General features: G+C 41.8%; 2 protein-coding genes across 4 annotated transcripts in view; one reads left to right on the top strand and one right to left on the bottom strand.

The window, feature by feature from the left end:
* The window catches only part of PPM1E (protein phosphatase, Mg2+/Mn2+ dependent 1E), a 229,647-nt gene extending 224,032 nt beyond the window's left edge, over positions 1–5,615 (top strand). The window contains exon 7 of the mRNA XM_030923392.1: positions 471–5,615. Within this exon, the coding sequence (XP_030779252.1) occupies positions 471–1,528 (1,058 nt within the window). The 3' untranslated portion in view covers positions 1,529–5,615. The remainder of the gene's footprint in view (positions 1–470) is intronic.
* The window catches only part of TRIM37 (tripartite motif containing 37), a 125,686-nt gene continuing 114,907 nt past the window's right edge, over positions 3,093–13,871 (bottom strand). For 2 of the 3 annotated variants that reach the window (XR_004055020.1, XM_030923389.1), the window contains exon 26: positions 3,093–3,363. Coding sequence is in view for 2 of the 3 variants with exons in the window: in XM_030923389.1 (XP_030779249.1) it covers positions 3,360–3,363 (4 nt within the window). In the remaining variant the exon portion in view is untranslated. The remainder of the gene's footprint in view (positions 3,364–13,871) is intronic. The other variant, XM_010376828.2, reaches the window with a different exon arrangement.

Genomic DNA, 13,871 nt, shown 5'->3' with positions numbered 1-13,871 from the left:
TGATTTAATGAAGAGAATGATCAGAGCTTTGGTTTGTTTCTTTCAATGTGAACTTGTTTTCAAATTTCAACTAAATCAAAACCACCTGCAAAAGAACATATCTACTAAATCAACCATGTTTTCCTACATAGTGTACTGAATTTTTCAGTACAGCAACAAACTTAGATCTGACATTGTTGTTACACTCAGCTAAGCCTAAATCATAGCCAGAGGTGCAGATTCAGAGTCTAAGCTAGGTAAGGACTTATGCCCAGTAACTTAGCAATTATTTAACTGGGAGTAAGGAGTAAGCAGATCTGATTACCAGAGAATGTAAGTATTTTGTCAAAAACTATTTTATAAATTCTTTCCAGTCAATTCAGTTCACAATCCAGTAAGTTGTGATCAGAGTCATGGCATTGGTCATAAACGTTCTTAGCATGCAAGGTAAAACAAAGGCTAATGATGCCCCTACACTCTGCTTCCCGCAGGAGATGCTGAACATAAGCCATATATCTGTGGGGATGCAGATTCTGCCTCCACTGTTCTGGATGGGACCGAAGACTACCTCATTCTGGCCTGTGATGGCTTCTATGACACCGTGAACCCTGATGAGGCAGTGAAAGTTGTGTCCGACCACCTGAAAGAGAATAACGGAGACAGCAGCATGGTTGCCCACAAGTTAGTGGCATCAGCTCGTGATGCTGGGTCAAGTGATAACATCACGGTTATTGTGGTATTCCTGAGGGACATGAACAAAGCTGTAAATGTTAGTGAGGAATCAGATTGGACAGAGAACTCTTTTCAAGGAGGGCAAGAAGATGGTGGGGATGATAAGGAGAATCATGGAGAGTGCAAACGCCCTTGGCCTCAGCACCAGTGCTCAGCACCAGCCGATCTAGGCTATGATGGGCGTGTGGATTCATTCACTGATAGAACTAGTCTGAGCCCAGGGTCCCAAATCAACGTGCTGGAAGACCCAGGCTACCTAGATCTCACACAAATAGAAGCAAGCAAACCTCACAGTGCCCAGTTTTTGCCACCAGTTGAAATGTTTGGTCCTGGTGCACCAAAGAAAGCCAATCTTATTAATGAGTTAATGATGGAGAAAAAATCAGTTCAGTCATCATTGCCTGAATGGAGTGGTGCTGGAGAGTTTCCCGCTGCTTTCAATTTGGGTTCAACAGGGAAGCAGATATACAGAATGGAGAGCTTGTCTCTTGTCTGTTCAGGGTTGGAAAATGAACAGTTCAAATTCCCGGGGAAGAGAGTTTCTAGATTGTCTCATATACGCCACCACTACTCAAAGAAGTGGCACAGATTCAGGTTTAATCCAAAGTTTTATTCATTTCTCTCTGCTCAAGAGCCTTCCCACAAAATAGGCACTAGCCTGTCCTCACTTACTGGAAGTGGGAAGAGAAATAGGATAAGAAGTTCTCTGCCATGGAGGCAAAATAGTTGGAAAGGGTACAGTGAAAACATGAGGAAGCTCAGAAAGACTCATGATATTCCATGCCCAGATCTTCCTTGGAGCTATAAAATAGAATAATTTTTCTTTCAAGTAGGTTAGCTAGGTCTCCCCCAATAAAAACACCACTATCAGAGTAGAAACAAGGTAGACATTTCTAAAACATATGTGCTTCATTATGAATCCATGGATGGCTCAATTCTTCAATGTAAATAGATCTCTAGGAAACTCAAAGTACAGTGTTTTCAATCTAAAAAAAAGTATTGGCAGTTTCACTTGCAAAATTACACACTGGTCCCTGTGATGTGTCTCGACACCTATATAAAACCCCCTTCCCACCATCCCTTCATGTCACTAGTGGAGGCTTTCGAGTTAGTTATTTCAGTCAGGATATACAGTGTTGAAATCTCAATGTGGTTGAAATCTGGTCTGATGTGCCTAATATGTCTATGGAAAATTTAATGCTAAATTAAATTTGGTTGGGAAATGTCCCTCAAAATCCTGGGCACTATGAAGGAACCCCCTGCCCCCTAACCTTTTTGGGTAGGTGAAAGACTAAAAGCCATATGGATTTTAACTGACAATAATGAAAGTGGTAAATCAGTGTAAAAGTGTCATATTCTCAGACTTGTGAGGCGGTTTATAGTCCGAAAGATTTATGGATTTTTTTCCTGTAACATAAAAGACTATGAACATTTTTAATTAAAAAATATTTCCTAGGGCTGTAGTTATTTGGGAGTTTCATAACCTGTTATGGTGCTTTTGGTGGAATTTTTATTATTTAGCATTTTAGGAGACCACTGTCAACTGGTTTTAATCTATGATGCTAATGTGTTTTCCACTGTACCCTCATCTCAGGAATAAAACTGATTTAACGGAGATGATGTCAGGTACAAATACACTATAGAGTCAAAATGCCATTTACAAAGAAAATCAAAAGCATTTCTGTATTTTGTCTTTTTTTTAGTTCAGACAGCAAAGGCATTTACCACTATAAAATAAAAAGTGATTTTAGAGAATGAAAAATGCTACTTTTATCTTCTCTAAAATTATTTCCCCCAAGGGAGTGAAGTAATCAGCATGAAGGAGGCTGAAAGTATTGCCTGAAGTGAGCCCAGAAGCCACTGAGAATGCAGATGACTGACAGCCAGGTCTGTTTAGTTGTAACTGGAAGACACATCAGTGTCCTGCTTACATGTAGCCTCAGACCGCAGAGAGAGGACACGTGCTTCTCATTTCAATATTGTATTTGATATTTTGAAACTGTCTTTTTGCTGTTTCTGCAGTTTCAAGCCAGAAGCATGTTGTCAACTAAAGACAACAAATAAACTATCAGATTCATTCATTAAGTGAAGCAGCCTCTGATCCTCTGAGAGTCACGAATGTCTTGGTGTTACCCTGCCCTAGTCAACTGCAGACCAGCCCGGCCAATGCCCACGGGTGGCACCTCTGGAGTGCTCACTCACAAGGGTGAGTGCTCTCGCTAAGAAGTGTCCCCCACCTAATCACGTGTTTATAGGCTAGTACACGCTCCCCAGGCCCATAACAGAAAATCCCTGAATTTTAAAGACATAGATGACTGGCATATTTTGGGTACCAGTAGCGCTACATCAAATAGACAAAAACAGCTTCACTTCAGCAATGATCACATTGTTAATCTACAGATTTTATTTTTAAAAATTTGGATGTAAGTAGAGACTTTCAGTATTTGTTTTCTCTTGATTTTGAAGTCATTTCTTCTTCTCAAGTCTGTGACAAATGGTTGAAAAGGAGTCAACATGGCCCCAACGAAAGCACTGGAACCTTCATCATTCTGAGGCTTTGCCCCACACATGGTCCTCACTCATAGCTGTCACTTTCTGAAGCCTAGATCTTGTTAACCCATCAGGTGCAGTGTCAGTTTCAAATCAAATTATCTAAGAAAACAAGAAAACAGAGGCAGCAGACTATTGGTACACATTACAGTCCAAAGTGCTTAGTGAAGTAAAAAAAAAGCTTTTTAAAATTTCTCTTGTTGTCTATTGGTAATGCTTTTGATCAGAATAAAGGTAAAGGGAAAAAGTTTCACACGCTAGGCTTTCTCAGTGGGGAAGAAAACGGCTGGGTAAAACTGGGACAAACACAGACCCATCTTTAAGGGTGTGGATTTTGTAGGTCCGACTACACAGCAGTGTTAACTCATTTCTCATGCCATTAGCTCTCTAGAAAATAAAGCAAAGTAGTTCTAGTGTGGTCGTTATAAACCAATATTGTAAAAAATAGCAACTATTCATTTGTTCACAACATGCATATTTATAGAGTAGTTAGGTACCATTTGTAAGGTAAATCCTTTAAAATTCTATAATACATACTAAAATAGTGGTTATTGGTCTGATATATGCTGCTCTTGGTTCTACAAACTAGATAAAAAGCAGTGCTTTGTGAAATGCAGTGTTGTATCTTAATGCCACTGGTGATAGGAAGTAGTTCCCTTCAGTTTAAATCCTGTGCCCTTATCTGCTGCTTGCTGACGTAAGCAATAAGTAACCCTCTAACTAATGGTATCTACATATTTCTGTAACTTGTATTTAATGATGGTGTATCTGGTGATTGTAAAAATATTAGACAGATATAAAAGTATCTATATAATATATATAAACTGTTAATGCTGAGGTATAGTCTGTGAATTATGTGTTTTGTATTTTTATTCATTGTGTAATTTAGTGGTGGTGAAAGTTCTACACTCAATCCTTAAAGAGTGGCAGTATCACTTTTTCAATTTAACATGGTCTGCATCAATCTGTTTGCCTGCTAAACAAGTTTTGTTAGAATAGGAAATAGTAAAATAAATCCAAACAAGAGTGTAGTACTGGTTAGGGAAACAGACTTCAGGTCACCAACTGAAGTCATTACAAACTCCTTGTACATTCACTGTGAGTTTCAAAGGGACTCAGTCCCCAATTTAAAGGTTTCCTTTGTTCAATTTCTAGATGTGTACTTTTGAGGGATATGAGGTTAGGCAACATTACAGCAACACACACTGGGGCTACTAATCCCATTTAGGTCTGTACTAAAGAGGATGGGTAGAAACTCTTATGTATATACCTTTTCTTTACCTAGAAGTGCCATCCATTGTCCTTGAATTATTATGATTAAAGTTACTGTTGCATTTAGGAGGCTCCTTGAAAGTAACACCTTTTCCAAGGACGATGGCAACAATGTCAATGTCAACACTGAGTCTAATTTTGACCACATTTATAGTGGTATAGTGTCAATACTGCATTTTCATGACAACCACACTCCACTGTTGAACACTGTGCCAGTGAGAAGTGCAACATCCAGTGGGCAGATGAAAATGATGCATGGCCAAGTTCAGTGTTTACAGATAAAACTGCTATGGTTCAAGTACTTCCTTCCCCATCAAATCCTTGCTAAGGCTTTGTGGGAAAATGATCTAAATTATTGTTTTAATTTTTAAACCTAATTTATTCACTCAGTGAACATTCTTAATTAAGCAAGGCTATAAAAGGGAATACTATAGTTTTGTCCATACTTTGATACCATTTTTCTTTGAATCATACGTTAGCAAAAGAAATTTTTTTCACCTTTGAAAATCACGTGATGTTAAAGGACAAATGCCCACTCTTCTATTCTGATCTGCAAATAGCTTAAATATCTCTTGCAAAACAAAGTAAGATACTGCCAGTATTATAACACAATGATTTTCCAGACAAATGGTATGGTGTTGAAAAACAATTGTTACTTCCTGTAGCAGCATTTTATCTTCTATTTTGAAGACTATTTATTGTACTAATTAGAAAACATGAAATAGGACAGGGAACTCCAGACTGACACAGCAGTTGTTTTTGAAAAGGAAATAAACTTTGATGAATTAGATAATCCAGATACATCATTGTAAACTCTTACTCTAGGTGCTCTTTGGTGAGAGACAGGCTTTGTTCTCTTGTTCATAACATTTCTCTGCAAAGAATTCTCTATGGAGTGAAGCGAATGAAGTGAATTATTTCTTACCAAGTAAATTCATCAATTCACAGATCTGCTCTACAGCTAACTTTTGAGTTCAGTTGTAGTCATGAGTGATCCTTCATATTTTATTACAACTGTTCATTCAGGTAAGAAGTATGTTGAAATTTTGCCAATTATCTTAATAAAACCCAGCAATTTAAAACCAGTAGTCATTTGTCTTTTTATTTAAAGGAAAGGTAAGTTATTTAGTGTTTAAATTTGTGTGGATTCCTTCAGAACTGGGAAATAAAATCCTCAGATGGACGTTTTCTTAAGCTTGGAAGCTTGGAACATTTAAAAAGATTTGCTAAATGCTGCTGTAACATTATTTTACCCCAGAAGAGAGGTATTTAGCCTTATACATGTTCTCTTCATGAGGTGAACTGCGAGGAGAGGGAGCGGTGTTAGAATCCTAAAAGAGAAGAGGAACTGGACCTGCCAAGGACTAAGCGGTGGGTCATCAAATCTCCCAACTACTTCATTCTTAGAACTCTGCATCTAAGCAAGCTTTCCCCTTTCGCTTAGCCTCTTTGAGTTTCAAGCTAGAAGAAAGTAAGGAAATAATCAGGTGAGCTGTGGTGGAAAGCCTTCCAAGGATTGCTGATAAGTGAGTAAAGGAGATAGAGACAAAAAGAATGTGGGGGAGGGAAGTCACTTAGGACACCTGCATCTGAAGGGAGAGAAATGACCTTACAAACAAGTCAACCTTGTCAATACACTGCACTGTTCTCCTCCTCCCTACCAGTAAGGCCTTTACAATTAATTTTACATAGTTTCAAAAATCTTCAATTCCTAATTCCCTAAATTCATTTAGTCCTTGGCATGACTTTATATAGAACCAAATGAAGCAACAATTGAGGAAAAAATAAAAGGTGAAGTTTTGAAAGAATGACATATTTGAAGGGGTTTACTAAAGCAGGGAATGACAGAAAAAGAACATTTTGATTAAAAAGTGTTACACTTGAAAACATTCCCTAAAATATAGTATTACTTAGATCAAAGGGAACACCTCTTTCTGAAGCAGCAGCACACAGCAAGACAGAAGGGAACCACTAGGGACGGTAAAATCATTTGAACATCATAGAAAACCCAAGTTACCAAATTATCAGAAATGGCTGTCTGTGCCGACAGCTGCATAACTGAGCATTTCCCCCACACCCGCCCCGTTGCTGTCAGTGTGCATCATTTCCTTTCCTTTCCTTTCCTTCTTTTGAGATGGTTTCATTCTGTCACCCAAGCTGAAGTGCAGTGATGTGATCTTGGCTCACCACAACCTCCGCCTCCCAGGTTCAAGCGATTTTCCTGCCTCAGTCTCCCAAGTAGCTGGGATTACAGGCGCACGCCACCACGCCCAGCTCATGGTAGAGACGGGGTTTCACCATGTTGGCCAGGCTGGTGTCGAACTCCTGACTTCAGGTGATCCACCCTCCCACCTTGGCCTCCCAAAGTGCATCATTTTCTTTTTCATTGCAAGTTTCCATCTGTCTTTTTTTTTTTTTTTTGAGACAAAAGTCCCGCTCTGTCACCCTGGCTAGAGCGCAGTGGTGCAATCTCAGCTCACTGCAACCTCTGCCTCCCAGGTTCAAGCAATTCTTGTGCCTCGGTCTCCCAAGATGCTGGGATTATAGGCGCGGGCTACCACGTCTGGCTTTTGTATTTTTAGTAGAGACCGGGTTTTGCCATGTTGGCCAGACTGGTCTTGAACACCTGACCTCAAATGATCTGCCTGCCTTGGCCTCCCAAAGTGCTGGGATTTACAGGCGTGAGCCACCATGCCCGGCCCCATCTGTCATCTTAACAGCAATTAGTAAAGAACATTTTTTCTATTGTGCTTTAGGGAACCTCCCTTTGCTTGGCCTAGGAATAACCTTATGGAAGATCCCTTATTTACATTTCAAACATCACATTCTTTTCTGAGAGCCCCAACTGTTGGCTTCAGGAAGAAGCGCTCTTCCCTGGGCAGTTGGTTGAGCTGCCTCTTATGCGGAGCTGTAGGATGCTGCCCCAGTCATGCAATCTCCAGATGAGGTGTGTCTTCTCCTCATTGTGCAAACAAGGGCCCTCACACACAGGTTCTATTTGATTTTTATAATCTTGCTTTAGGACCAGGGAAACAAATGTGAACAACTGTCAAGAATGATACACATTTGGAGAAGCCATTTTCCAAATGAGTAACTGGAGTTTAACTAAAGATGAAAAAGTTGTCCCTGCTAGTCATTACATTGAGTAGCATGACAGCTACAGGATTAAGGGTGGCCAATTAAGCCAAATCGAATTGCTACGGGCTCACCAGGTCAAATGAAACCCAGTGGGATGTGAGCGTATGGAGCAGCCTTTCCCAAATGCACACCAGGAGACACTGACTGACCTGAAGGTCTCGGGCAAGGACTCTGGCCAGCAGGGTCGGCAGAGCAGGAATGGAAAGGAGACTCCTGGTCAACATGCCAGGCAGAGAAAAGGATTTTAGAAAGAGAGCAGCCCGTACAATTGATGTCCAAACTACACTGTGGTTAATCTTATCATGTGCTCTGAAGCATCCCTAGGCAGAGTTTTAAAACGTCTATAAATCTAGACTATGAAGGCATGTATTGGTAGATGTGAGAATGAGAGGTAGAATGAGGAGAAATCTAAAAATATTACCACATAAAGATTCAAATGAATATGCAAAAAAGAAAATAGCTCTTGGGGTTTTCTATTTCCCAAATTTCTCTAATCTTATCACCTTTATAATTTAAACATTAAAAAATTTAGATAAAAAATTAAAAATGGCTCATGATTTTCTGAATTCTGGTTTTAGAATTAATTACACTCATGTTTTACATTCAATAAAATGTGCATATATATATATTTAAATCACAGCACTTCCAGCTTCCACTCTGGGATGTAGGGGTAGAAGGAGCATTTCTTCCACTCTTACAATGCAAATGAGCCAGATGAACTATAAATTAGGACTTTTTTCCAAATCCATTGGAAAGTTGAGGTTGCAGAGTAACCAAATGGCCCCAAACGGAGAGGGGCAGTTGCCTGCAAGGGGAGAGAAGACATTAGCACTAGTTTCGGTAGGGTCGTTGTAAACAGACACTGAAAAGAACAGCCTTCCTAAAAGTGATTGGTGAAGGCAGAATATGGGCTGCAAGAGTGTTAAGACCCAGGGGCCTGCAGAAACTGAGGGAGTCGCCTTATCTTCCAGGCTTTTTCTTCACAATCTCTACCAGGGGCTCGGAGAAAACACTGGAAAGAGCCCTAAGAAGTGTCAGCTGTGATGCACACACCCAGGGAAGTATACAGCGGCCTTGGTCATGGGTAAAGGAACTTACCATACGCTTTCTCTCATTTCACAGAACAAAAGCATTCTATGAGGGAAAAGGGGCACAAATACTGTTGCCGTCTGGACACTGGTGAAAAGTCACTGTGGCAGAGGGAAGAAAAGCCCCATCCCGGAGGAGGGGGCAGAAATACCACTGGTGGTGATGGTGAGGACACACCTCATCTGGAGGTTGCGTGGCTGGGGCAGTAATTAGCTGGGATGGGGCAAGTAAACGGAGACCCTCCCAAACCCTAAGGACACAGTGCCTAAAACTGCAACTTAATCCAAGAACGCCAGCTCCTCCCCAGCCCCCGTTACAGTTCAAGTAACAGCAGAGTATTTCCAGGAGGAGGACAGCAGAGCAAGGGAAGCACAGAGAGAGACCCTCTCAGAGACACAGCACAAAGCTTCTGAGCCTGGAAACTCAGGGTCAGAAACACAGTGCTCTGGTATCCAACCCCAATCAGAAATACAACGTATCCTCACAGGAACTCGAGACCACTAAGGAAAATCATAGCAAATCCAATCTTGAACCACGCACAACTCCTAACTACTGTTAGGCTGGCACAAAAGTAATTTTGGTTCTTGCCATTAAAAAATGCGAAAACCGCAATTACTTTTCCACCAGCCATAATACATTAATTCAACCTCTGCAACAAAAGTCTTAGCAGCAGGAAAGGCCTCCTCACTTTCAGGTGTAGAAACTATTCACCAAAGTATCTTGTCCTATGTGAGATGTGTTGCTTTTAACAAAATATATAGAGCTATATGAAAAGCCAAGAAGAAAACATTCTGAAGACATGAAACAATCATCAGAACCAGACTCAGATTCTGGAAGTAAGAGAGAACTTAAAAAAATTATGGTTTTGGGAGGCCAAGGCACGAGGATCGCCTGAGGTCAGGAGTTCAAGTCCAGCCTGGTCAACATGGCGAAACCCTGTCTCTACTAAAAATACAAAAATTAGCCAGGCGTGGTGGTGCAAGCCTGTAGTCCCAGCTATTTGGGAGGCTGAGGCAGAAGAATCACTTGAACCCAGAAGATGGAGGTTGCAGTGAGCCAAGATCGCACCACTGCACTCCAGCCTGGGTGACAGAGCGAGACTCTTTCTCAAAAAAAAAAAAAAAAAGTTAATATATCAAGAAAAATGGTGGATACTATGCAAGATCATATGGGTGATTACAGCAAAGTGATGGAACCTATAATTAAATATTAATAGAAATGTAAGACATGAAAAATACCATAACAGAGATGATGAATGCTTTTAGTTGGCTCATCAGTAGGCTCTAAACTGCTGAAAAGAAAATCAGTAAAACTTGACGATAAGTTAACAAAAATTACCTTAACTGAAACACAACAGAAAAAAATGAAGGAAAAATAAAATCAACCCAGAACGTAACATCCAAAAGCTGTGGGACAGTATCTATGTAAAATATGCACAACTAGAATCCTAGAAGGAGAAGAGAAAGACAATGCCTCAGTCTCCCAAGTAGTTGGGATTACAGGCATGCACCACCACGCCTGGCTAATTTTGGGCAGAAGATAATGGGCAGAAGAAATATTTGAAGAAATAATGGCTTAGAGTTTCCCAAAATTAATGACAGACACAAAACCACAGATAGAAGAAACTCAGAGAACACCAAGCAAAGCTAGGCGAGGTGGATTACACCTGTAATCCCAGCACTTTGGTTGGCTGAGGTGGGAGGATAGCTTAAACTTAGGAGTTCAAGACCAGCTGGGCAATGCAGTGAGACTCTCTCTGAAAAAAAAAAAAAAAAATTAGCTGGACATGGTACGTGACTTATAGTCCCAGCTACTCGGGAGGCTGAGGTGGGAGGATTGCTTGAGACCAGGAGGGTTGAGGATGTAGTGAGCTGTGATTGTGCCACTGCTCTCCAGCATGGGTGACAGAGCAAGACCTTGTCTCAAAAAAAAAAAAAAGGCTAGGCATGGTAGCTCACACCTGTAATCCTAGCACTTTAGGAGGCCGAGGCAAGTGGATCACTAGAGGCCAGGAGTTTGAAACCAGCTTGGGCAACATGGAAAAACCCTGTCTCTACTAAAAATACAAAAATTAGCTGAGCATGGTGGTGCACACCTGTAATCCCAGCTACTAGGGAGGTTGAGGCACAAGAATCATGTGAACCTGGGAGGTGGAGGTCGCAGTGAGCTGAGATCGAGCCACTGCACTCCAGCCCAGGTGACAGAGCAGGACTGTCTCAAAAGAAAAAACAAAATCAAGGCCGGGCCTGGTGGCTCACGCCTGTAATCCCAGCACTTTGGGAGGCTGAGGCGGGCGGATCACAAGGTCAGGAGTTCGAGACCAGCCTGACCAACATGGTGAACTCCTTTCTCTACTAAAAATACAAAAAATTAGTTGGGCGTGGTGGCGCATGCCTGTAATCCCAGCACTTTGGGAGGCTGAGGCAGGTGGATCACAAGGTCAGGAGTTTGAGACCAGCCTGACCAACATGGTGAACTCCTTTCTCTACTAAAAATACAAAAAATTAGTTGGGCGTGGTGGCTCATGCCTGTAATCCCAGCTACTCAGGTGGCTGAGGCAGGAGAATCACTTGAACCTGGGAGGCAGAGGTTGCAGTGAGCTGAGATTGCGCCACTGCACTCCAGCCTGGGCAACAGAGCGAAACTCTGTCTCAAAAAAAAAGAAAAGAAAAAAAAATCAGACCACACCAAGCAAGGTAAATACCAACCACACCACACCTAAGAAAAAGAAGTTTCCTGGCCAGGCGTGGTGGCTCACAGCTGTAATCCCAGCACTTTGGGAGGCTGAGGTAGGCAGATCACCTGAGGTTAGGAGTTCAAGATCAGCCTGGCTAACATGGTGAAACTCCATTTCTACTAAAAATAAAGAAAATGAGCTGGGTGTGGTGGTGCACACCTGTAATCCCAGCTACTCGGGAGGCTGAGGTAGAAGAATCACTTGCACCCGGGACACGGAGGTTGCAGTGAGCTGAGATCGCGCTATTGCACTCCAGCTTGAGCAACAAGAGGAAAACTCTGTCTCAAAAAAAGAAAAAAGTTTCCTTCTAGTTGGTTACACTAGTGAATTCTACTAAACAGTTAAAGAATAAGGCCAGGCACAGTGGCTCATGCCTGTAATCCCAGCAACTTGGGAGGCCAAGGTGGGTGGATCACCTGAGGTCAGGAGTTCAAGACCAGCCTGGCCAACATGGTGAAACCTTGTCTCTACTAAAAATACAAAAATTAGCTGGATGTGGTGGCAGGTGCCTGTTAATCCCAGCTACTTGGGATGCTGAGACAGGAGAATCGCATGAACCTGGGAGGTGGAGGTTGCAGTGAGCTGAGATAAAAGTACTTACATATTTTATAAAAATATGTAAGAGTTTCCCTCTTATTTAGAATGCCTTTCTCTGACAGAAGCCTAGCTGTCATTAGCTACGACATATGTATGTACTTGTTCAATCCTAATATACAAGTAGCTTGTATAAATAAGAGGGAAACTCACTCAAGCTTTAGTGTCCAGTTTTTTTTTTTGTTTTGTTTTGAGATGGAGTTTCACTCCTTTTGCCCAGGCTGGAGTGCAATGGCATGATCTCGGTTCACGGCAACCTCTGCCTACCAGGTTCAAGTGATTTTTCTGCCTCAGTCTCCCAAGTAGTTGGGATTACAGGCATGTACCACCACACCTGGCTAATTTTGTATTTTTTGTAAAGATGGGGTTTCTCCATGTTGGTCAGGTTGGTCTCAAACTCCTGACCTCAGGTAATCCGCCTGCCTTGGCCTCCCGAAGTGCTGGGACTACAGGCGTGAGTCCCTGCGCCTGGCAAGTATCCAGATTTTTACTGGAACTTCCTTATGTAGGTGTAACCATCACTGGCAGTGGGTCGGACTGGACTATCACGTGGTTCAGAGCCCAGCTCTCTAATGACACCCACAGCATTTCTGGTGTAGCCAGCCCCAATCCTGGGTCATCTCATTAGCATAAACTAGCAAGGGCCACCATAAATAACTCCTATCACTTGGGGAATGCGAAGGATTTAGAGGGCACTTCCCAGGAACTAGGACAAAGGCCAGATTCTCTATTACATACCCAGCAATCCCGCCCCAAGGCAGGTATGGTTTGGCTGTGTCCCACCCAAATCTCATCTTGAATTCCCACGCATTGTGGGAGGGACCCAGTGGGAGGTAAATGAATCATGGGGGCAAGACTTTCCTGTGCTGTTCTCATGATACTGAATAAGTCTCATGAGATCTGATGGTTTTATAAGGGGGAGTTTCCCTGCACAAGCTCTCTTGTCTGCCACCATGTGAGATGTGCCTTTTACCTTTTGCCATGATTGTGAGGCCTCCCCAGTCACATGGAACTGTAAGTCCAATAAACCTCTTTCTTTTGTAAAATGCCCAGTCTCGAGTATGTCTTTATCAGCAGCATGAAAAAAGAATATAGCATGTAACACTAGAGAATAAAAGCTTACACTCACACAAAAATCTGTACCCAAATGTTTACAAGAGTCTAATCATCCTAAAGTAGAAATAACCCAAATGGGCAAATGAATAAACAGTGGTGTATCCACACAGTGGACTACTACTACTCAGCAATAAAAAAGAATGAAGTGCTGATTCACACAAGATGAGTGAAACTTAACTGCACTTTGTGAAGCAAGAGGCCGAACTGTGATCTCGTTTACATGACTCTCTGGAAAAGCAAAAACTAAAAGGGCAGAGAACAGATCAGATCAGATCAGTGGTAGCCAGGAGCTGCAGGGGAGGGAGGTGGTTACCTGTAAAGGGCCAGCACAGGGGAATTTTGGGGGTGACTGAAATGTTCTGTATAGTATTGTGGTGGCGAATACATGACATTTGTTGAAACCCACAGAACTGTATGCCAGAAAGACTGAATTTTAATGTATGTAAATTTACAAATTAACCAGGATATGTGGGGGAGGAGAGAATGTAGACCGTAACAGATGAACCTAACTGTTACACCAACGAGGCACAATATCACAATGAAGGGAATGGGAAAGAAAAGAATTAATGTAATTTTGAATCTAAGGACCTAAGTATCTTTGAAAAAAAAGTTATGACACGATACCGAAAAGCTAAAGACTAAAAGAACTGTATACAAGCACTAT

This window comes from Rhinopithecus roxellana, chromosome 19, assembly GCF_007565055.1.
Source record: "Rhinopithecus roxellana isolate Shanxi Qingling chromosome 19, ASM756505v1, whole genome shotgun sequence".
In the NCBI taxonomy this organism is placed as follows: domain Eukaryota; kingdom Metazoa; phylum Chordata; class Mammalia; order Primates; family Cercopithecidae; genus Rhinopithecus; species Rhinopithecus roxellana.
Note: the sequence above shows the minus strand (reverse complement) of the source record. Positions and strands in the feature narration are given on the sequence as shown.